Source organism: Hemicordylus capensis, chromosome 2 (assembly GCF_027244095.1).
Source record: "Hemicordylus capensis ecotype Gifberg chromosome 2, rHemCap1.1.pri, whole genome shotgun sequence".
In the NCBI taxonomy this organism is placed as follows: domain Eukaryota; kingdom Metazoa; phylum Chordata; class Lepidosauria; order Squamata; family Cordylidae; genus Hemicordylus; species Hemicordylus capensis.
The window spans coordinates 318,024,035-318,047,878 of record NC_069658.1 but is presented as its reverse complement, the minus strand read 5'-3'; the positions used below and the strand labels follow the sequence as shown (position 1 = coordinate 318,047,878).

The 23,844-nt window shown below is 42.5% G+C and overlaps 1 protein-coding gene across 1 annotated transcript in view; it reads left to right on the top strand.

Annotated features, from left to right (window-relative positions):
* The window catches only part of SHISA5 (shisa family member 5), a 50,996-nt gene that overhangs the window by 5,382 nt on the left and 21,770 nt on the right, over nt 1-23,844 (top strand). Inside the window, exons 2-3 of the mRNA XM_053297804.1 lie at nt 15,998-16,169; nt 18,041-18,109. Of these exons, the coding sequence (XP_053153779.1) occupies nt 15,998-16,169; nt 18,041-18,109 (241 nt within the window). The remainder of the gene's footprint in view (nt 1-15,997; nt 16,170-18,040; nt 18,110-23,844) is intronic.

Genomic DNA, 23,844 nt, shown 5'->3' with positions numbered 1-23,844 from the left:
TGAACTCCAAGGTCAAGGTCCATCAGTGTCTGATCACACCATCCTTCACTTTTTGAGTGACAGTGGGCTCAATGGAAGAAGGAGGACTCAATGGAGGACTCCACAGTTGAAAAGAAAAACATTTAAAAAGCCAGACTGGAATTTGCTAAAATGCATATTGACAAGCCACAATGCTTCTGGGAGAATGTCCTTTGGACAGATGAGACAAAACTGGAGTTTTATGGTGAGTCACATCAGCTCTATGACCATAGATGAAAAAATGAAGCTTTCAAAGAAAAGAACACCATACCTACTGTGGAACATGAAGGAGGCTGGGTTATGTTTTGGGGCTGGTTTGCTGCGTCTAGCACGGGGAGCCTTGAATCTGTTCAGGGAACAATGAAATCTCAAGACTATCAAGAGCATTCTGGAGCGAAACGTACTGCCCAGTATCAGAAAGCTCAGTCACAGGTCATGGATCCTCCAACAGGATAATGACCCAAAAGACACAGCTAAAAGCATCCAAGAATGGCTAAGAACAAAACATTGGACTATTCTGAAGTGGCCTTCTACGAGCCTTGATTTGAATCCTATTGAACATCTATGGAAAGAACTGAAACATGCAGTCTGGAGAAGGCACCCTTCAAACCTGACACAGCTGGAGCAGTTTGCTCAGGAAGAGTGGGCCAAACTACATGTTGACAGGTGCAGAAGTCTCATTGAGAGCTACAGGAATCGCTTGTTTGCAGTGATTGCCTCTAAAAGTTGTGCAACAAAAATTAGGTTAAGGGTCCTATCATTTTTGTCCATGCCATTTTCATTTGTGTTATTTGAAATATTCTGTTGCATCAAAACTCTAAAGCAAAGTCTGATTTTTGTTAAATGCGGAATAAACAATGATGGGTACCAATTACTTTTGTCAGTTTCAAGTTATTTCAGAGACAATTGTGGGTTCTTCTTTTTTCATGGAGGGGTACCAACACAGTTGTCCACGTGTATACTACAGGAACAAGGAAGAGGAAAGAAACAGGTATAATAAACAAAATGAAACAGTTCCACTAGCTTCTAGCACTGTTCTAAGATTCTAAGCAGTGTACTTACAAGTGGAGTTGAATGTCCAATATGTGGTTCATTGCCAGTGGTAAACCGCTGACACCAGCAAATAAAACCAGATAACATTTTAAGTATCCCAGCTGGGGGACAAAGGAAAGAGTGTGGAGTGTTTCCCTCCAATCAGCATTAGGCCACACAAGTCTGGTTGACAGCTGAGAGATGCCGTGAGGAGGCTTGGAGCCAAAAGACTCTAGTGGGTCTGGACAGAAAAGCAGGTTTGAGGAAAGCCCCCCACCATGAGGGTAAGATATGGGGAAATCCAGGTGAGAATCCCATTTCCCAGTGCAAGACAATCCCTAGTGTATTCAGAAGTGTGAGAACCCGGAGGAGGGAGGTATGTTGAGGATGTGACCAACGCTTTTTGCTCTGATCACTCAAAGTTGGGAAGTGGTAGGGAGAAAAGGATGTTTTCTCTCTTCACAGTATCCTTCTGGGCTGGGACATGAAGGCACAGTTTTTATGGTGGTTCTGGTTCTGGCAGTATCCAGAAGGGCCCTGCTGTATTCCTTTGCTGCTGTTTGATGGGTTGCTGTAGGGTTCTATTATGTGCCCCATGCTGTTTAACATATACATGAAACAGCTTGGAGAGGTCTTCCACAGGTATGGGCTGCGGTGCCATGAGTATACTTATGACACTGAGTTGTACTTATTTAAATTGGCTGATACCAGGCAGGCTGTTGACATCTTGCACTAGAGTCTTTGAAGTCTGTTCTGGGTTGGATGGGGGAAAACAAATTGATGCTTAACTTAGATAAGGTGAAGGTGCTTTATTTTCATCTTAGAAGAAGAAAATAATGTAGCATAAGAAATTAGTCAAATGGGATATGGAAGGCTGGACTAAATAATACAAACAATCAAACTAAATATATTCCTCTTTTTTCCCTTCATTTGTTTTTTAAAAGATTGTTCATGTCATTGTGTGGTCTAGAAATTCAAGTATTAATGCAAATATTTTCTTTCCTAGAGGAGAAGTAAATCTATCTACTTTAACACACTTTTTGCACTAAATAAATAGTTAATACTGCTAACAATAAAGCATGCCCTAGGTTTCTTGAACAAATATGAATACGATGAATATCTATTGGTTTCTTGAACCAGTTCACTGGTTGCAGTTGAATCATCTGTTAATGATAATGAGGAGACATGAGTAATAATGAAACAAGTGTTCGTTTCTAGCGAAACAAAACTGAGGTCTCTGAAAAGGAAAAGAAACCATTCAGCCTAAAGATCTACTTGAGCTTTTCTGTATTGCTGCTAGCCATAAACGGAGGAACCCAAGTGGTTTGTCATTTGAAACTAAATGCCTTCCCAGGAGGCATCTATTATAGTAATTTCCTATTACCCTGATGTAAACCAGAAATGTGTATACAGTAGAAATCATCTATACAGCAAGTACATATACCTTAGTACTGTATACTAATGCTGTCTTTCAGCTTTAAATCCAGGTAAATTCTGTACTAAGCAAATATTAAATGCTATTTTTCTGGTGCTAGCCTTTTCCCCATATTTTCACAGGAAAGGAGTCACAAGACTCTTAATGTCACTACTGTGTATATATAGGACTATATCATTATTCAGTATAATTTTTCTGTTATCTTGCCTATAAAGCCTGTATATTTGAAAAGACTGCTGCTAATTAGACACTTAGAACCCATCTGTGTACTGGAAAAGTTTCTCTAGTTCTCATGTCCAAAATAATTGTGGCAACAATTAGATTCATTGACATACAAAATTCTGTGTTCAGAATCTGTGGCATCTTATCAACCAAGTTGAAATAATATTGGTTAGAATGTAGTTTTGAGAGTGATGAGCACATAGAGTTGCACACAATCATCTCAGATCTATGACAATTATCCTTTAACCAAATTGGACTGTTAGTTTCACTGTAAAATCTAAACATAATAATGCGGAACTCTTAAACTTGTTTGTGAACAGGAGTGTGCTCTGGACTGTTTAGAAGTCTTTCCTTGTTATTGTTGAGTGTGGTGTACAACCGCATGTTTGAACTGATTCTAACAATGGTTAGCTTTCAACCAAGGTTTGAAGCGGACCTGCTAGCCCTTGTTGCTAGCCAAGCTAATGGCTAGTGCAGAAAGAACATATTGTGGTTAATGCTGTTTATGAAAATGAGGGGATCTGACCAGGAGATGCAAAATGGGAGTGGGGGGAACATGCAAATCTGCCCCACTTCCAGTCTCTTAGACTATGATTCTGTATAGAATTTTCTGGGAATAATCCTCGGAGAGATTGATTTCTGAGTAAACTTCCATAGGATTGTGCTGTTAAGCATGGTTGAGATTGGTAGTGTTATATCTGTACTGTCACTGTGCCTAGGACTCTTTTTATCAAAACAGTAATGGCTAAGTGTTGTGTAAGATTGTGAAATGAATTCTCCAAGTTGTTGGTTGATGATGCCTCAGTTTTTAAGCCTCCTGTTTGAGAGCTTTGAAAAATCTTCCCTGTCAAGACAATTTTTTTTGTCTTTTAAATGACAACCAAGCATTTTCTAAAGTATCTCAGGCTCATGCTACATTTGGCTGTAAATGGGAGAACAGTTTAACCTTCTTCAGCTATGTGCCCTTCTTGCTCTTAAAATCAGACTCTGATTCCTCACTCTATATGTGATTGGGCCAGACTCAGGTTTAAACTAACATTTCTGCTACTGCTGCTTGTAGTTTGTGTCTCAGGTTGATAAAAATGTGTGAACTAGGCAAGGTCAAAATATCAGAGCTTTCTCATCAGCCTGTATTTACCATGAAGCTAGGTATCGTCACTATATCTAATCTATTTGCAGCTGCTTCAATATCTCTGGAGTGAGGCAGGCAAAAATCTCTCACTTAATAAAAAGCAGTTAATGTTCAGGTGCACAGGAAATAAAGTAGCAACCATGAGGCTGTGATGATTTCTCCCTGTGCCACCTACAGGAAGTGTTTTGTAGAGTGAGAAGCTTTAGAAAGGGGGAAGGGAGATTTGCACCTTTTCCTCCTTAGGATGCTAGAAGATTCATTCATCTTTTTCTTCAGTATAATCTGAATTGGATAATGAATCACACAATGTATCACTGGTTCCCCCCATTAGGAGAGGAACTCCCTAGATTAGTCCGAAAATTTTTATAATAGGCCTTTGACTTTCAGGAGAAATCATGGGATTGAGACTGAACTTCCAGCTTGTTTGGAGGTAATCTGTTGCTTTCCGCCCGCTGTGTTGCTATGTAGTCTTTCAGGGTCCACAGAGTAGCAGGTCATTGGTCAATGTAGTCTTTAAAGCTCGGTTTCTTCTTTAAATAGCGTTGACCTGCAGTTGGCATCTATTCCTCTTCTATACTGCCTTACTCCGCCCCCCCCCACAATCCTTATTGTGTGTAAAACAATTCTAATCTATAGAAACAAGAAGCTGTGGTAGAAGCAAAGCAAAAACAAAACAAAAAAACCTGATTGTTTGGTTGATTTGTGTTTAATCAAAAGGAAGGGGAAAATTTAGGGGAATACTAAAACAATGTTGGCTTTCCCCCCATTTTTTTTTTACTACAAGACAGAGTTTCCAGTTGTAGATAGAACTTAGTTGCAAAAGTAAGCAGGCACTGTGGTTACAATATCTAGAAATCTGGCTTTCCTAGAGCTGCTTTAAGATTAGTATGTGCCTGTATAGTGTGTGTGAACCAATGCATTTTGCTGGCCATGTGTTTGATTTGGTCTTTTACTCTGATTATTTATTTATTTAACATATTTGTATATCAGCCGAAATGCAAGTCTCTGGGCGGTTTACAGTAAAACAATAAAAATAACAGATAAAAGATTAAAACATTGCAACAATTAAAATTTAAAAGGTTAAAACTATTAAAAACACAATTAAAACAATATCTGATTAAAAGCCTGGGTGAACAAATGTTTCTTGACTGCCTTTTTTAAAGTTGTAAGAGATGAGGAGGCTCTTATTTCATCAGAAAGTGTGTTCCAAAGCCTTGGGGCAGCAACGGAAAAGCCCGTCTTCGAGTAGCCACCAGACGAGCTGGTGGCAACTGAAGACAAACCTCTCCAGATGACCTCAATAGGCGGTGTGGATCATTGCAAAGAAGATGTTCTCTTAAATACCCTGGGCCCAAACTGTTTAGGGCTTTATAGGTTATAACCCAAACCTTGTATTTTGCTCGGAGACTAGGGTGGTGATGGTATTCCATAGGTGGGGGACTCCTGTTGTTGCCTCATTCTCATGGTTGGACCACCATCTGGTTAAGGTAGGACTTGCAACCACAACCCACCTCTGTAGGGATGAAGGACCCATTAGGTTGGTCCGCCCAAAGAGGTTATTGGATCCAATGGCTCTGCCGATTGATTCTGTCGATACTCTGGTGCAAACATGGAATAACAAACTCACTAGAATTGTAGACACAATCGTTCCTAAGCATCCTTTCTGACTGGTTTCAAAATTAGCCCCATGGTATTCAGAAGAATTGTAGGAGCTGAAGGGCTGAGGGAGACTACTAGAGCAAATAGAAAAAGACTCTACTCAAATCCAGCATATTAACATGGAGCATATCTGAAGATCTATGCTCAGGTAATATTCATGGCAAATAAGCAATTCCTTTCTGTCTGTATTGCATCTGCAAATTTCTATCCAGTGGAGTTGTCTAGGGTTGTGAAAGGGCTAATACAAGTCCCCTCCCTCTTGAATCCAAATTTAGAACCACCAGTTACTGGCTCTGACAATTTTAATGATTTTTTTCATGGACAAAATCTTTCATATTCAGGCTGAACTGGATTCTACAATTAGGGCAGAGTTTGTTATGGAAGTATCCAGCAACTCCTCTTATGTGGTCAGACTGGGTCACTTTCAGTTTGTGATTCCTGAGGATGTGGACAGGCTGTTTAAGACTCTGTGTGTTACCACTTGCTCTCTTGACCCTTGCCCAACTTGCCTCATTTCATCTAACAACTTTATTTGTTTATTTATTTAAATTTATTTATTTATTTATTATATTTCCAAAACTGGCATCTCTGGGTGGTTTACAATTAAAATAATTTTAAAACCCATATTAAAACTATACATCTAACTAAAAGCCTGAATGAATAAATATGTCTTGAGTGCCTTTTAAAAAGTTGCTAGAGATGCGGAGGCTCTTATTTCAACACAGAGCATATTCCAAAATCCAGGGGCAGCAATGGAGAAGGCCCGTTCCAGAGTAGCCGCCAGAGGAGCTGGTGGCAACTACAGATGAACCTCTGATCTTAACAGGTGGTGGGGCTCATGGTGAAGAAGACGTTTTCTTAAAAACCCAGGGCCTATGCTGTTTAGGGCTGTTCCCTGCTGGTATGTTTCCCAGACTATGGGAAACACCTATATCGGGCAGCAGTGATATAGGAAAAGGCTGAAAGGCATCATCTCATACTGCATGGGAGATGGCAAAGGTAAACCCCTCCTACCAAAAGAAAAACCACAGGGCTCTGTAGTTGCCAGGAGTCAACATCAACTCAACGACATACTTTACTTTAGGTAATAACCTTGTATTTTTCCCAGAAACGTATCGACAGTCAGTGTAATTCTTTCAGCACAGGAGTAATATGCTCTCTCCCAGATGATCTAGAGACAAACCTGGCCACCACATTCTGGACCAACTGCAGTTTCCAGACTACATACAAAGGCAGCCCCACATAGAGCGCATTGTAGTTATCCAGCCTAGAGGTTACCAGCATATGTACCACCGTTTTGAGGTTGTTCCTCTCAAGAAACGAATGCAGCTGGTGTATCAGCCAAAGCTGATAAAAAACACTCCTGGCCACCGCCTCAACCTGGGACACCAGGGAGAGGTAAGGATCCAGAAGCACCCCCAGACTACATACCTGTTCCTTCCAGGGGAGTGTGACCCCATCCAGAACTGGCAGATCAAAACTGTTTCCCAAGTTCAGATCCCACCCAATAAGTACCTCTGGCTTATCTGGATTCAGACTCAGTTTGTTATCCCTCATCCAGCCCATTATTGCCTCCAGGCAGGCATCTAGGAAGGTTATGCCTTCTCCTGATGATGTTGACATGTGGCATAACAAGGTTGGAGTGGGCCCAGGAGATTTTAAAATGCGCCCCCCCACCCTGTCACCGCCTACCTCTCCTTCCCCTGACCCGATGTCTCTGCTAACTACCCCAACTAGTTTGAAGGTATAAATAACAGCACAGCAGAACCAACTAATACAACAGAACAAGAACTTTAATCATTGCACATATCCCAGTTACAAGGTGTGCATAACAGACCCAACTAAGAACAGTATCAGTTGAAGAACAGTAAACATTTGCACACATCCCAACAAAAGTTACAGGGTATAAATAACAGAACCAACTATTCCAACAGTATAAGTGAAGAACATCACATTGCACGTATCCCAGCCAAGACATCTCACACCACCATCCAGAACTGAAAGAAGCAATGGCTTCTTTCGTCCTTTCACTTCAGCAATGTTGTCTGTGGTCTTTTGTATAGCCAGTTTCTTTGCTCTTTCGTTTTCAATAGATAGCAGAGCAAGGCCACTGAGTCTTTCCTGAGACTTGGAAGTCCTCAGATAGTTCTTGATGAGCTTCAGTTTTGAGAATGATCTCTCAGAAGTTGCCACTGTTGCAGGTAGAGTCAGGAAAAGCATATATGCAGTGCAGACATCAGGGAAACTGATGCAAAGGTCACTATTCTCAATCATCAGCGGTTTACCAACTTCCTTTAGAGTGGTTTTTTGTTTTTGTTTTTAATTTCTTCTTTCAATACATCTCTGAACTGTATTAAGTGTCTTGGAAGAGAGGTAGTCAAGTCTCTGTCATATTTGTGACCAAAAGTTCTCCTGCTTCAAGTAAGTCCTCATCAGTTGCTGTTGTCCGTGTTGATGGGTGAAGGGCATTGAAGGTAGTAATGACTTTATGTAGGCCCTCAAAACGTCGTTTCAACTGTGAGGAAGCTATATGCAGTAAACAGAGGAACACATTTTCTCTGAAACTCTCCTCTGCATTTGTTAGCCTTTGATCCTCACATAGCTCAGCATGAAACCTTGTCACCTTTCGCACGTGTTGCTCCTCAAACACCTGGGATATTCCCCACTTTTCTGACATTTTTGCTGCAGTTTTGCGGAGGGAGTCATAATTATTTTTGTTCTCTTGCAAATTAGCTTGTTCTCTTGCAAATTAGCTTGAATGGTTTGGAGATAGGTTGCTGCTTTGCTGAGGTCAGTTTGTGGGGACTGCAGCAATTTTGAAACAGTATTAACAGGTTCTAAAATGTTAGAGAGCAGCACAACGAGGAAGACAAACTGGAACTTCTCCATTTTGGATTTGAGCTTTGGCTTCTGTGATTTTCTCTTTTTTTCTTGCTTAGGAGAATTATTTCAGTAAGCACTTTGAGAATATCTGTGAAGTGGCACTGAAGAACTACTAGAGTCTCATGACGTGAAGACCATCTGGTCGGACAAAGTTTCTTCAGTGTGGTTTTTGATTGAGATGTTAAGAGAGATAGTGTATGCCAGCGTTTGATGCTGTGTGCAATGAACATAAGGTGCCTTTGGTTGTAAAGCCTGAATTCTAGCTTGCACACCACTGTAGACACCACTCATGCTTGCAGCTCCATCGTAACCTTAGCCTCGCAATTTTAGGATGTCCAGTTTATTGCTTTCCACAGCATTCGGAATACTTTGCGTGAAGCCAGATGCAGTCTGATCCTCCACCACCAGAAAGCCCAAGAATGTTTCATGTATTTTTATTTCAACTGGCTCATCCTTTTCGTTGGTCTCAACAGAAACGAAGCGGACTTCCTGGCTGAGCTGATCTGTCTTGCCAGCATACTGCGTTGTCTACAATGACAGAGAAAAATGCAGCTGTGTTGGCATCCTTTATTATTTCTTCCTTGACGCTTTATGAGAATATATTAATCGGTTCATTTTGAACAGCAGGAGTCAGGTACTTTACTTGTTGCTCTGGAATATTTAGCAACTGTTGCAATACAGGATCATATTTTGCAATTAATGTGATGATGGAGAGAAAGATTCAACCTGAGCTCACATTTTCCCTGTGACCTCTAAATGCCAGGTTGGACATAGCCAGGGTCAGTGTGACACTGATGATTCTATCAAGCACTTGCCTCCAGAAGTTTGCCTTTTTCCTAATTGCAGCTTCTGCTGACACTGTTTTTTCAGCCGCCAGTGATCCAGAACAGTGCTCCACTCCTGATGGCCAACAGCACCTTCATGGACTTCTATCTTCTTACTCAGATTATGCCAACCACAAACTCCTTTCACCAATGCTCCATCTCTGTCCTGAGAAAAAAGCAAGCATGGTTGAAAGTAGGCTTTATCTGAAGTTGGCGAGTAGCACAGCCATTTCCGCTGCAGTTTTAGGCCACTTTTACTCAATCCTGAATAAAAAACTTTTGAGAAAGGGCAGCTTTTAAATGCTGCCACCTTCCAGAAACCATGGCTGGTCAGGGACGGGAGAAGCAGCCATGTGGGTGGGCGGGGAGGAAAGCAGGGGAGTCGGGACCATGTGGGCGGGCGGGCGGGTGGGGAAAGCATGGGCCTGGAGGAAGAAAGCTGGCTCAGCCAGAAACCGTGGCTGGCTGGGGGAAAGCAGCCATGCAGGCTGGTGGGGCAGGGGGAGGAAAGCAGGGGAGTCTCTGGACCATGCAGGTGGGTGGGGAAAGCGCGGGCGCCGGGTCAGGAGGAGGAAAGCCAGCCCAGCCAGAAACCGCGGTCAGGGAGAAGCGGCCATGCGTGCGGCAGGGGAGAAGAGGGGACTTGGCCGGGGACCATGTGGGCCAGGGAAGGGGAAGGAGACCGGGGAACCATGTAGGCGGGCAGAGAACAGGCTGGGAGAAGCAGCTGGGTGAGAGAAAAGAAGCGGGGACCATGTGGGGTGGGCAAGGAGTGCCAGGGAGGAAGGGGGGGCATGCTGGCGGGCGGAGAACAGACAGGGGAAGCACCAGCCATTTGGTCATCAGGGTCAGGGAGAACACACAATCTTCTCTCTTAGGAAAAACCAATCGCATTAGCCCCACTGTGCGCCTTTCCTCCTTCCCTCATCACTGTGTCGCTAACTAACCTGAGGACTCCTCCTGCTCCCGCTCCTCCTCCATGTCTTAAGACAGTTGTTGTTGTTGTCTTTCAGTTTCCGACTCCGAGAGTCCTCCTCCGAGCTCCAATTCCTCTTAGCTAGATTGATTAATTGTTTGTGTCGAGTCAGGGCAGGCACAGGCAGGCTGCAATGGGGTGATCTCTTGCTTGCTCAGCCGGTGTGTTCTCCAGGCAGCAGCTGAGCTGAGCTGATCATGTGACTTTCTAGATCACATGAGTCACCACCAGGTGCCTGCCAGCCAGCCAAAGGATGGGGAAGGAGGAGGAGCCTGGCCCCACGAGGCAAAGGATGGAGACAGAGACAACAAGGAAATACCGGTGCCGGAACAAGGAAGAAAAAACATTTTGAATTTGGAAAAAAAAGGCAATTCACAAGGAAGCTTGGGTAGGAGCTGGGTGGGGGAGAGCCTCTGAGGCCCCCCCAAGGCAGGGCCCCCCGAGACAATGGTCTCCCCATGCCTAATTATAGTTACGCCCCTGATGGAGAAATAGATTTGAGTGTTATCAGCATACTGATAACACCCTGCACCAAATCTCCTGATGCTCCCCCCCAGCGGTTTCATGTAGATGTTAAACAACATCGGAGACAATATGGAGCCCAAAGGGACACAATGCAAAAGTTCATATTTTTGAGGAACAGTCTCCAAGAAACACCATCTGGACTCTGCCCATGAGGTAGGAGCGGAACCACTGCAAAGCAGTGCCTCCCACCCCCAATCTCCTCAGACATTCCAGAAGAATACTATGGTCAATAGTATTGAAGGCCACTGAGAGATCTAAGAGGACCAACAGAGTCACACTCCCTCTGTCAATTCCCAATTGGAGATCATCCATCAGGCTGACCAAGGCAGTCTCAACCCCATAGCCTGCCCGAAAACCAGTTTGAAATGGGTCTAGAATAATCAGTTTGCTCCAACACCTCCTGGAGCTGAGAGGCCACCACATTCTCTATCACCTTGCCCAGCTGTGGAAGGTTGAATACAAGCCTGTAGTTGCTTAACTTCAAGGGATCCAAGGCATGCTTCTTCAGAAGCAGTCTGATTGCCTCTTTAAGAGAAGGAGGCATCCTGCCCTCCCTCAGAGATGCATTTGTAATTGTGACCAGGCCCTCCACAACAGCCTCCCTGCCAGATAGTGTAAGCTATGTCGGGTAAGGATCAAGAGGGCAGGAGGTAGGCTGCGCCATTCCAAGCAACTTGTTCACATCCTCAGGAGTTACAAACTGAAAGTGATCCAGAGTTGAGGAGCTGCTGGACACCTCCATATCAGACACTGTAACAATGGTGGATTTTGAATCCAAGTCGGCCCGAATATGAGAGATTTTGTCCACACACAAAAACTCATTAGAAACATCACAGTGAGCAATTGTTGGTTCCAAGTTCTGGTTCAAGGGGGAAGGAGAGGGTCTGGTAAACATCATAAATGCTCTTCTGAGGGAGGGTAGGATGTCTCCTTGTCTTAAGGAAGCTATCATTAGAACATACTTGAAATAACCTATATTGGACTCCTGTTAGGCAACTATAGGTCTATCTCTAATCAACCATGGTTGGGCAAGGTGATTGAGAGGGTGGTGGCCTCTTGGCTCCAGACTGTCCTGGAGGAAACTGATTATCTAGACCAGCCCTGCTCAACTTTGACCCTCCCCAGCTGTTTTTGGACTACAACTCCCACAATCCCCAGCCACAGTGGCCAATAGCCAGGGATTATGGGATTTGTAGGCCTACATCTGCAGGAGGGCTGAAGTTTAGCAGCCCTGATCTAGACCCACTTCAGACTGGCTTTCAGACAGGCGATGAGGTGGCTACTGTCTTGGCTGGCCTGACAGATAATAAGGAAATGGAAGAACTTTCCTAAATGTCTGCCTAGATGTGGTAATGGGCTGGATGAGGGATAACAAATTGAAGTTGAATCCAAATAAGACAGAGGTACTGATTGTGGGAGTTCAAGACTCGAGAGATGGTTTAGATCTGCCTGTTCTGGATGGGATTACACTCCCCATGAAAGATCAGCTACATAGCTTGGGAGTGCTCCTGAATCCCAAACTCTCTCTGGTTTCTCAGTTTGAGGCAGTGGCCAGGAGTGTTTTTATCAGCTTTGGCTGATGTGAACTAAATCACCTTAAAACAGTAGTACATATGCTGGTGATCTCCAGGCTTGACTACTGTAATACACTGTACATCAGGCTGCCTTTGTACATAGTCCAGAAACTACAACTGGTACACAATACAGCAGCCTCACTGGCTCTGGGATAACCCGAAGGGACCATATAACACTGATTCTGAAAGAATTCCATTGGCTGCCGATATCTTTCCGAGTGAAATAAAGTGCTGGTCATTACCTATAAAGCCCTGAACGGATTAGGTCCAGGGTACTTAGGAGGCTGCCTTATTTGTCATGAACCCTCCCTCCTATAAATATAATCTGGGGAGGTACGGTCATGGTTGCTGTTGGCTCATCTGTTGGTGACACAGGGCCCGGCCTTCACTGTGGCTGCTCCAGGCCTTCGGAATGCATTCCCTGTCAAAATAAGAGCTTCTCCATCTCTGGTTGCTTTTGAAAAGACTCAAGACATACCTGTTTCCTCAAGCTTTTAATTAAAATTAATTTTAAACTGTTTTTATCCTGTAAAATTTTGTTTTACTCTGTGAATTGATTTCAGTTTTTTGTTCTGTGAAAGTGTCTTTTATATATATATATAGAGAGAGAGAGAGAGTGAGAGTAACTTGGATTGTGTACACCATCTAGGGATGTATATAAATATGATAGATGGATAAATAAATGTGTCCACAATGTTATCTGTAGTAGAAAACAATATAGATTTTATTTCATGAATTTATTTAAAACCCACCTCTGCCATCCTTCGAGGCAGCCCACATAGCTGATTAAAAAAACCAGACCTAAGATCTGATTTGAAAAACCTGTAGCATATCTAAAACTTTGAAAGCAACTGATGATAAATCAAACTACTTCCACATCCGCATCAACATATGATAGTGCCAAAGGCCTGTAAAAATATATATGGACTTCTTCTCCTTCTCCTCCTCTTTTGGAAGCCCAGTAAAAAGCAGATTTGCTGTAATGCTTCTAGGAAAGCGATTTAAAATATTGGTAGTGACAAATGGAAAGGTCAGTTCTTTCCATCCATTGTTCAAATGTCTTCTGGAGGAAGAGATTCTGGTCAGGGCCCTAACTAGACAATCCTAACAGATTGGCAGTCTTCTAGGGAAGGTCAGTTGCTTAGATATGCATGTCCCATACATGACGGTGGAGGGCTTTATAGGTTGAAACCAATGCCTTCCATTGAGCCTAGAAACTAAACTGGCAGCTGGTGCAAATGTTGTAGACTTGAGCTGAACATTAATTATAGCTGTCTTGGAGTTTTCTTTTAGGATTCCATTCTGTCTGCTGATCTTTGGGTACAAACTAGAGGGGGAAATGAGTCCTTCAGATTTCTTTTTAATATTTGCTGGCACAAGCAGGAGAGAACCAGTAGCACACGGTGATGGGCCATTCAAGAGTCCCAAGTTGTGGAGTTTCTGATTATCCTCAGATCTGCTTTTGGGATGGTCAGAATATTTTGTGAGATTAGACTAAATTCAAATTTACTAGAGAGCAACAAGTCCCATTGAATTAGATAAGATTTATTCAATATGTTGCAGATTAGGCCTTAAGGCTTAATCGACTAAAAGGTTTTTTGCTCCATAACTCTCCCGTTTGTATTTAGCTTAAGCTCTTCAGGCCAATGTATTTTGGAGCAGTCTAGAAATAGTGGCTGACATACTGCACAAAATTACATACATGGTGCACAGTATTACACACATGGTTTGTACAGTTGTGCAAGAGCAACAATTGCACCAACAGTTGCACAATGGTGCTTGTGCAATTTTTGTGGTTGTTCAACAGCATTCTTGCATGAACCCTATGCAGTGTGTCGGCCGCTGCAGTGAAATATCTTCGATCAGACTCCACTCCACTTCTGATATAGTGTTGAAAATGGTTATCACTGAACAGAATGTCATGGAGTATTTCTCTGTTTGCACTTGAATAGTCAGTGGAAATTGCATGCCATATGTATGATGAGAGATACAATTAATATCTGCTGTAATAGAATAAGCATTAATATCATGGTAGTGCTTAAGCCCTTGGCTCATTTTATACAGGATGTAATGATTCAAGTTCGTTGTGAGTTAACATTTGGCATATATGATATTGCAGGACGCCACGCTTCATTTGCCTTTGTAAATGCATTCTGATTTATGGTATACTGTTAAATTATTAACAGGGATAACAGTTGTACAAAATGAATGGAATTGCTAATATTTAGAAACATGATCCATGTGACCATTCTCCAGAATTCTTACTCTAAGCTATTGTGTAAAATGATAAAATCAACATAATCACGATTACCATATCAACAGCTACTATTGCCATGTTATATGTCTTGGTGGTCTTTAATGGAGTTAACTGTCATGGTATGGCTCTTTTGAAACTATTTGCTCTTACTACCAAACTGTCAGTGGCTTGGGTCCCTTCTCTGAAAAAGGAAAAAGGAAAGAACCAAAGATCAGGGGAAATCTCTTGCTTGCCATTTTGAATATGTAATTGTCTGTGGAGACAGCAGCATTTTCTGCAACTGATATGTTTCAACAAGGAATGCATGATGACTCACTCGCTGGGGAGCCAACTGAAAGCAAGCTCCTTAAAAGCCTCCAGAACAGACTCTAAACTACTGATCTGGTAACCCTGTTCTTCACATTTCCATTCCATTGGGCTTACAAATATTGCTTTGCTAATTGATGCTCTTTCAAAGTGGAGTAGGTAATCCGTAAGTGTGGGTTATCTTCCTCCACTTGCTCCTAGTAGATGGGTTAGCTTCAGGTAAAGGTGTTGGGTGTTTGTTGGGTAAACAAAAGGTGTTTGCTATTAGCAAAGCAATATTTGGGAAGGGGGTTGGACTTCCTGTTAAGGAAGTCTAACCCCCTTCCCAAATATTGCTTTGTTAATTGATGCTCTTTCAACCTCTTTTTTTAAAACTGAAAGGAGCTGTTTCCCCCCACCCCCAATAATTTTGTACAGGTTGAGTATCCCTTATCCAGACATCCAAAATCCGGACACCACACCGTAACAACAAAAAAGCCTCAGCTCACTCACTCGCAGACTTGCTGCTTTTAAACATGCAGTCAAAACTTACTTATTAACTTACTTATTTCAGAAGGCTGCACACATCTCATCCCCCTCATTGCCCACCTGGGACATTTCTTCCCTGGTTTCCAAGCCCACTCCCTGCTTTCCTCCCTTGCATTGCCTCCCCCCCTGGATCTGAGGTCCCCGCACCCCATATACATTGGCAACCACTGAGTTCTCTTCTTCAAGGTGGGGCTGCATATCCTGTGGGCAAGAAAAGACACAAAGGCTCCTTTCTCGGGGCAGGGGCCGGAAGGGAAGTGTTTCTTCATAGATGCCTCTCTAGGAATCTGGACTTCCTTAGGTTAATCCTTAAACTGGCCTTCCCCTGGCATGAGGCAGCAAAGGGGGCTCCTCCATCCCTGCCTTGCAAGAGAGAGCAAATATTCCCAAATCTGGAAAAATCTGAAATCCGGAGCACTTCTGGTCCCAAGCAGTCTGGATAAGGGGTATTCAACCTGTATTGTTTTGAGGGAGGTGTAATTATGTGGTGTAGTTTTACGCATGCAAGTAAGATGCCTCCAGGAAGAAGAAAGATCCAAATGAGAGAGACGGTTCTGATTTGCAATCTTATACTGAATTATCTGATGGGGGAATGCTCTAACTTGCTGCTTGTGTCATCTTCACAGGTTTCTGTGAAAATTGCAAGGCATACAAAGATTCCAATAATAATTTATATTCAGAAAAAAAATGTCCAGACTTCTGCTGCGGAATCTGCACCTACCGATATTGTTGCTCAGAGACTTCTCTGCAACTTGATGAAGATGATCAACTTAAATGTAATTTGCAGCCATCAGAAAGGTAAAAATGTTACAGCTATACTGGACTCCTTGTAATATATTTATCATCTAATCTATGCTTCTCACCTTGCATAACATGCTAAAATAATGTTACATGGTCATGAAATAATATTTGAAGCACCACTGTTGTGGGTTATGAGTACTGTAATGCACTCTGTGTAGGCCTGTGCCTGACACCTGTCTGTAAACTTCAGTTAATACAGAATGTAACCCGAAGGCTATTCACTGGAATTGGCTGAATGGAGCATGGTTGCTTGTTTGTGAGCTCAACTCAGGGTGCTGGTTTTAACCATTTTTTAAAGCCCGAAGTAGCTTAAGTTGTGGTTCTCTTAAGGACTGCCTTCTCCTGTATTTGCCATCTCATGCACTCTATTTCATAGCAAAGGCTTGGCTCTCAGTGCTTCCATTGAGGTTCAGCAGAGATCCATTAGGAGCAGGACTTCTTTAGGGACTGTCTGCCCCAGAGTTCCACAACTGTTTTGGTTTTTTGTGTTTTTGTTTTAAGTATTTTTATTATTTTTAAATTGTTTTGTTTTGTTTTTAGCACTGTGTTTTAAATGGTGTCTTTTTATGGTGTGTTTATGTCTTTTTAAATTTGTTGTAGACCACCCAGAGCCTTTGGATGGGGCGGTTTATAAATAAATAATAAACTGTGGGCTGACTGTGGCCACGTGCCCCGGCCCCTCCATCAAACATGGTCAGGCCCCCTTCCCTGGAAAGAAAAGGAGAGGAAAAAGTGAGGCTGAGGTGTTTGGCTGTTGCTTGGTGGGGGCTCCCTGAGCACTGTGACAGTGCAGGGCCCAAAGAAGCTCTCTGCTTCCCTCTTCTCCACCAAAGTAGGAAACGAAGGTGTGGAGCTTGCTGGTTTGGCCCTGCTAAGATGTGCCATGCCAAACAATTTCCATCCTTCCTTGCATTCCCAGAGCTGGAGTGGGTGCTGGGACAATTCTCTTCCACTTCTCCAGTGCTCCCAGGTTGGGCTTGCTGACAGCCCTTGTCAGAGGACAACAGCCCACTCAGCACTGCAAGGGTGGTGCTAAGAATGTGGAAGTCTGGCTTGCCCCAGTGAGGCCCTGACACTATACACCTTCAGGTGTTAAGCTGAAATCTGGCTCTTTCAGAAGGCCCTTGAGTTAAACTGACATAGTTCTTTTCTGGATTAGCTTTTGTTCTCTTGATAGATTTTTTTTTTGCTGGTCTTGGTTATGTTTTTGCTTCTATTTCATAAGATAAATGGCTAAATATAAGCCATGTTGTCATTGAGGATAAAAGTTTAGTGTGCACTGTGTGCTTTTTCATATAAAGCAGCACCCTGAACACAATGTTCATCTTGCTTCTCACAAAAGGTTAACTCTCTTTATTCTTCAGAAGTCTCATTCTAATGGCTCTCCAGCATTCATTGTATACAGAAGACCAAGCAAGCCTTTTGTACAACACAGCATTGTGACAGAGGGGCTGGAGAATTGTGGCACAGACAGCAGTAGTATTCTTCCTTACCTGACATATGCCATTATGGGTGTTTAAATGCCCATGCAAGGGACTGAGCTTACCACTTGTACTGGTGCTAGTTCCCTACTGCCTCATTTATATTCTGTGTTGTCAGCTTATAAGATCTGTGCGCTTGAAAATATGTACTTCATAAGGTTTCATTTAATTTAATAGTTCATTTAGCTCAAGCTTCTTAAGCAGTGCTACTGTTTTCTCACCTAATATGTGAGAGTGCAAGCACAATTAAACCAGCTTCCAAAATGCTGACATACAATGCATTGTTTTGGCTAGTTGGAATAAAGAACACTTGCAGAACACAAAACAATCACTTAATGATATAAAAATAGCTTTGTTTCACTTGATTTTTTTTCTTCATTACTACAGGACAGATCTGCCAGTCATGGGAGAAGCAATGAAACTGAGGGACTATGATTGGGAGTATTCTCCTCCCAGGTAAATCAGTGGGTTTACTTACAAAAAATGTTAAGTATATGTGTGGGCTGGTTTAGACATTGCCTTATTGGCCCACATTATTACAAAAGGGATTCTCCAAGAAAGTACCTCCCTATGTCGTCTTCAGCTGATGTCCTGGTGCATGGAGGGTGCATACTATTCATCTGAATGGGTGCTCTATGCACACACACACCTTTCTTTGGAGTGCCAGTGTGTGCAGAGTGGCCATTCAGATGAGCAGGTCCCTCCACACACGATAGAGGGACGTATTGGGAGTATGCCAGGATCACATTCTCACGAAGATGTCACGAGGGACGTGTTCTTCATGTGCACCCTTTCTAATTAAAGTAGACCAGTAAGGTATCATCTGAACTGGCCCTGTGAGAACTGGTTTGAGAAGTGCGTGGAAAAAGTGTTCAGGGGCTGCAAATTCTATTTAGAATTGTAGTAGTAGGCCAGTAGTCTTCAGAATGTGAAATATTCAGTGGTATAATGATGGCCTGTCTGATTCAAAATGGTAGACTTTTCCAGGTAACTTCAGATATTATCTAGATTGTAAGCCCCCAGGGCACTATCTTATTCTTTTTAAAGCATCATGTACATGGATGGTGCTATATAATAATTACTATGCACAGTATGATGGTTCCTTGTGTTTATCTTGATGCCTGAGTCACAGTCCCATATATTTTCATGTAATGTATAGTCACCTTAAGTGGCGCAGCAGGGAAATGCTTGACTAACAAGCAGAAGGTTGCTGATTCAAGTCCCCGCTGGTACTATATAGGGCAGCAGCGATATAGGAAGATGCTGAAAGGCATCATCTCATACTGCATGGGAGGAAGCAATGGTAAACCCCTCCTGTATTCTACCAAAGAAAACCACAGGGCTCTGTGGTCGCCAGGACTCAAAATCGACTTGACAGCACACTTTACTTTACCTATCATGCTGATAAATGCCTTTCTCACAAACCATGATTGTTGGCTGGTAAAGGTTTTTATGTTCACATGTGCTCAGAAATGTGACCATTGTATTCGAGAACACAGAGAACCTGCTGGATCAGACCCAAGGCCCATCTAGTCCAACATCCTGTCTCTCACAGTGGCCTACTAGATGCCTCAGGGAAACCCACAGGTAAGGGGTGAGGGCATGCCCTCTCTCCTGATGTTGCTCCCCTGCAACTGGTATTTAGAGGCATCCTGCCTCTTAGGCTGGAGGTGGCCTAAGCCTAGTAGCCATTGATAGACTTGTCCATCAATTTATCTAAGCTCTTCCTAAAGCCATCCAGGCTGGTGGCTGTTACCACATCTTATGACAGAGAATTCCATAGATTAATTGTGTGAAAAAGTACTTCCTTTTGTCAGTCCTAAATTTCTTGGCAGTTTCATGGGATGACCCCTGGTTCTAGTGTTATGTGAGAGGGAGAAAATATTCTCTCTCTCACCACCATGCATGATTTTATAGAATGCTCCCATGTCTCCCCCTCAGTCATCTCTTCTCTAAACTAAAAAGCCCCAGGTGTTGTAGCCTTACATCGTAAGGAAGGTGCTCTAGGCTGTAATCATCTTGGTTGCCCTCCTCTGCACTTTCTCCTGTTCTGTAATGTCCTTTCTGAGGTATGGTGTCCAGAACTGTACACAGTACTCCAAATGTAGCTGTACCATAGATTTGTATAAGGGCATTATGATGTTAACTGTTTTATTTTCAGTCGCCTTCCTAATGATTCCAAGCATGGAATTGGCCTTTTCCACAGCCACCACACATTGTGTCGACACTTTCAATAAGCTGTCCACCATGACCCCAAGATCCCTCTTCTGGTTAGTCACAGCTCAGACCATATTGGCATACATGTGAAGGTGGTGTGTGTGTTGTGTGTGTGGTTTTTTTGTGCCCCAGTATGCATCGCTTTACACTTGCTAACATTAAACGGCATCTGCCATTTTGTTGCCCACTCATCCGGTTTGGAGAGTTCCTTTTGGAGCTCCTCGCATTCTGTTCTGGATTTCACTACCTAAATAGTTTGGTGTCATCTGCTGGTGAGGCAAGATTTACCTTTGCAGAAGCCATTATGGTTCTCCATCAGCAGGCCTGTTCTTCTATATGCTTAATACTTCTCTTTTAGGATGCTTTCCATCAATTTACCCAGTACAGAAGTTAAGCTAACTGGCCTGTAATTTCCCAGATTCTCCCAGGCCCTGGATCCCTTTTTGAAAATGTTGTTACATTGGCTACTTTCCAGTCCTCCAGTACAGAGCCTTATTGTAGAGGAAAGTTGTGTATTTTGCAAGGAAGTTGGCAATTTCACATTTGAGTTCTTTAAGGACTCTCAGGTGGATGCAATCTGGCCCTGGCGATTTGCTAATTTTTCCTGTCAGTTTTAGAATTTCATGTCTTGTCACCTCTATCTGCTTCAGGTCTTTAGCCTCTGTCCCTAAGGAGCTCTGTTCAGGCACAGGTATATGCTCAGTATCCTCTGCCATGAAGATAGACGCAAAGAACTCGTTTAACTTCTCTGCAATCTCCGTATCTTCCTTAATATTCCCTTTCACTCCCTCATCTAACAGACCAACTGCCTCCCTGGCAGGTTTCCTGCCTCTGATGTATTTAAAGAAGTTTTTTTATTCCCTTTGATACTTTTAACTAAATGTTCCTCAAACTCTTTCCTCCCTCATTTATTGCTTCCTTGCATTTATTTTGACAGAGTTAGTTTTCCTTTCTTCATTTGGGCAGCCCTTCCCATTTTTGAAGGAAGTCTTCTTACCCTTGACTTTAGCTTCCTTGACTTGTTAGCCATGCTGGCATCCTTCTGGACTTCAGGATTCTTTTCCTCCTTCTTTGGTATACATTCTAACTGGGCTTCTATTGTAGTTTTAAATATACTCCATGAATTCTGGATTGAAGTGACTATCCTGATTTTCCCTTTCAGGTCCCCGTCCCCCCCCCCCTCCCCAACACCCCAATTCCTCATTTTGGAGAAGTTTCCTCTTCTGAAATTCAAAGTGTCTGGGTTAAACTTCCTTGGAGATTCTCTCCTCACATATATGCTGAATTTGATCATGCTGTGGTCACTGTTCCCTGAAAATTCCACAACACTGACATCTCATACCAGGTCCTGTGTACCTCTCAGGATTAAGTCCAAGGTTGTCTTCTATCTGGTTGGTTCCATGACAAACTGTTCTGCAGCACAATCATTAAGCATATATAGATATTTGGCCTCTTCATCATTACTTGAATGTGAATTTACCCAGTCTGTGTGGATAACTGAAGTCACCCATTATTAAAGCTCTGTATCTCTTTGACACCTCCCTGACTTCCTTCTGCAACTCCCAGTCACTGTAGGCGATCAGGGCAATAGCACATTCTAGTAACAAGCTAAATTAAAGGCCTTGTCTTTGTACATTAGTTTAAATTTGCAGAGTGTCAGGATATGATAATTTGCAGAAACAGTGATGAGAAGGAGATTTATCCTCATCCGGTTATCCATTGTAGGTGTATTTTGTCATCCTCGGTTCTAAGGCTACAATCCTGAACAGACTTCCTAGTGAGTAAGCCTGACTGAATACACTGGGACTTACTTCCAAGTAATAATATAGGATTGTGCTGCATCACCTTTCTATCCAAGGACATGTAAGGCACTGTACAAATGTAATTATAAAATCATAATCACTCTAAAAATAAAACACAATAAAACGCAACTCAAATAAACAAAAAACAGTAGCAGCATCAACCTTTACCAACTTTGACAAAACAAATGGATCTTGATTTGTATCTTAAGCTTCAACAAAGATATGAGCCCTCTTCAGGCATTGTTGTACCTGGGTCCAGTCCCAGCCCGTCCCACTCCTATGCTGACACATGCCGTAGCCCACTCAAGTGCTGCATTTGTCTGAAGAGATAAATTCTGTACTTGTGGTTAGTGTGGGGTGGATCTGTGTGTGCATTTGCTTCAGAGGTGGGGGGTGAGACTTGGCATCATACTCCCAGGCCCAGGTATGCTAACACCTGAATTGCCTCATAGCAAATATTCCTCTAGTCCTGCATTCTCTATGAGGTGGCAACCAGCCATATTCCTCTGGCAAACATACAAGTAGAGCAGAAAAGTGATGACCATGCCTGTTCACCCCCAGCAACTAATATTTGGGTATAGTAACAGACATCCTGTCTAAATTTACTACAGAAAAAGTCCTGTTGAAATTTAGTAGTCCTTCTAGAGTAACTCCTGATAGCACTACTGAGTAATTTAGTCAGGATGTCAGTCACTGTCTCAGAACATAAAGGCTCTATTTAGCTAACAAGGCTGTTGGCCGATTCTCTTTGTAATTTTAAAAAGCCACCTAAGATAGTATGTGACACAACAGCTTGCAGAGATGAACGCCAAATCTTAATTCAGACCTGCACTTAAAAGGAACAGCAGTTTAGGGAGCAGAGACTGGCATGTCCAGGTGCCCCACTGTCTGAGCACGGATAGGGCCTATTTTCTGGTCACTATCATTTTTTAAAATTGATAACTGAGGGATACACAAGTAACTAATAATTTCTTTCATTAATAATTAAAGTTAATGTAGTAATTCCCTAAAAATTGACCTCTGCTCCCAAGCACTACAACATGGTTGGTTCTGATCCACCCAGGGCATTTGAGTTGTGCACCTGTGCTTTAATTACATGTTGTCACTAGCAGGTTGGCTTGGGGTAGGGGGATGTGTGTGTGTTTTTAACCTCAATTCGATCTTACATATTAGTACAACCATTAAGAATGTGGGTGCAGTTCTGGTTAAGGTTAATCGGTGTGTTTTATTTATTTTATTATTCGATTTATATATCGCCCTTCCAAAATGGCTCAGGTTGGTTTACAACAGAATAAAAACAATTAAAACCAGTTAACTATTTAAATCAAAACTATAAAGGTTTTAGGTCTCTGGTTCAGTTTTGATTCTACCCTTTAAAAAGTAGTTTGATAACTGGTTCAGACACTTTGATATTATTGTGTATGAAATGTATCAAAACTGGTTCATACTCTTTTGCTTCCAATTTAAGTCTCTTAACTTGGGAAATTAGGTATTGTTTGAATTTAAGTGTCTTGCAAACAAAATGCAACAGCATAAAATAAACAGGAAAGTAAAATCTTACTCATAGCACATAGGAAGCTGCTTTATACAGTCGGGCTTCTGTCTTGGAATTGTCTACTACACATGGCTCTCCAGGGTTTCAGACATATTTCCCAGTCCTGCCTGGTGAATTTTGGACCTTCTGCATGCAAAACAAATGCTCTTCTACTGAGGTACAGTCCTTCCTCCTGGTATTCATATAGTTGAAAGCTGGGTAGCTGATTACTAAACCACTTGTTTTTGAAGCGGTTATTGTTTTATTGTGTTTAAACACATTTAGTTCTGATTCAAGGCAACTAAGAGCTTGTAGGTTTGGGTTCAGTACTGGTTTACCAAGTGAAAAACAGTCACTCTCCGGAATGGGAATACACTTGGATTTGAGTGAAGGCTTGATTTGGCTCCCTTGTTACTAGTACTACTTTTTATTATTTTATTTATTATTTTTTACATTTTATATCCCACACTTCCTCCAAGGGGCCCAGAGCAATGTACTAAATACTTGTTTCTCCTCACAACAACCCTGTGAAGTAGGTTAGGCTGAGAGAGAAGTGACTGGCCCAGAGTCACCCAGCAAGTATCAAGGCTGAATGGGGATTTGAACTTGGGTCTCCCCGGCCCTAGTCCAGCACTCTA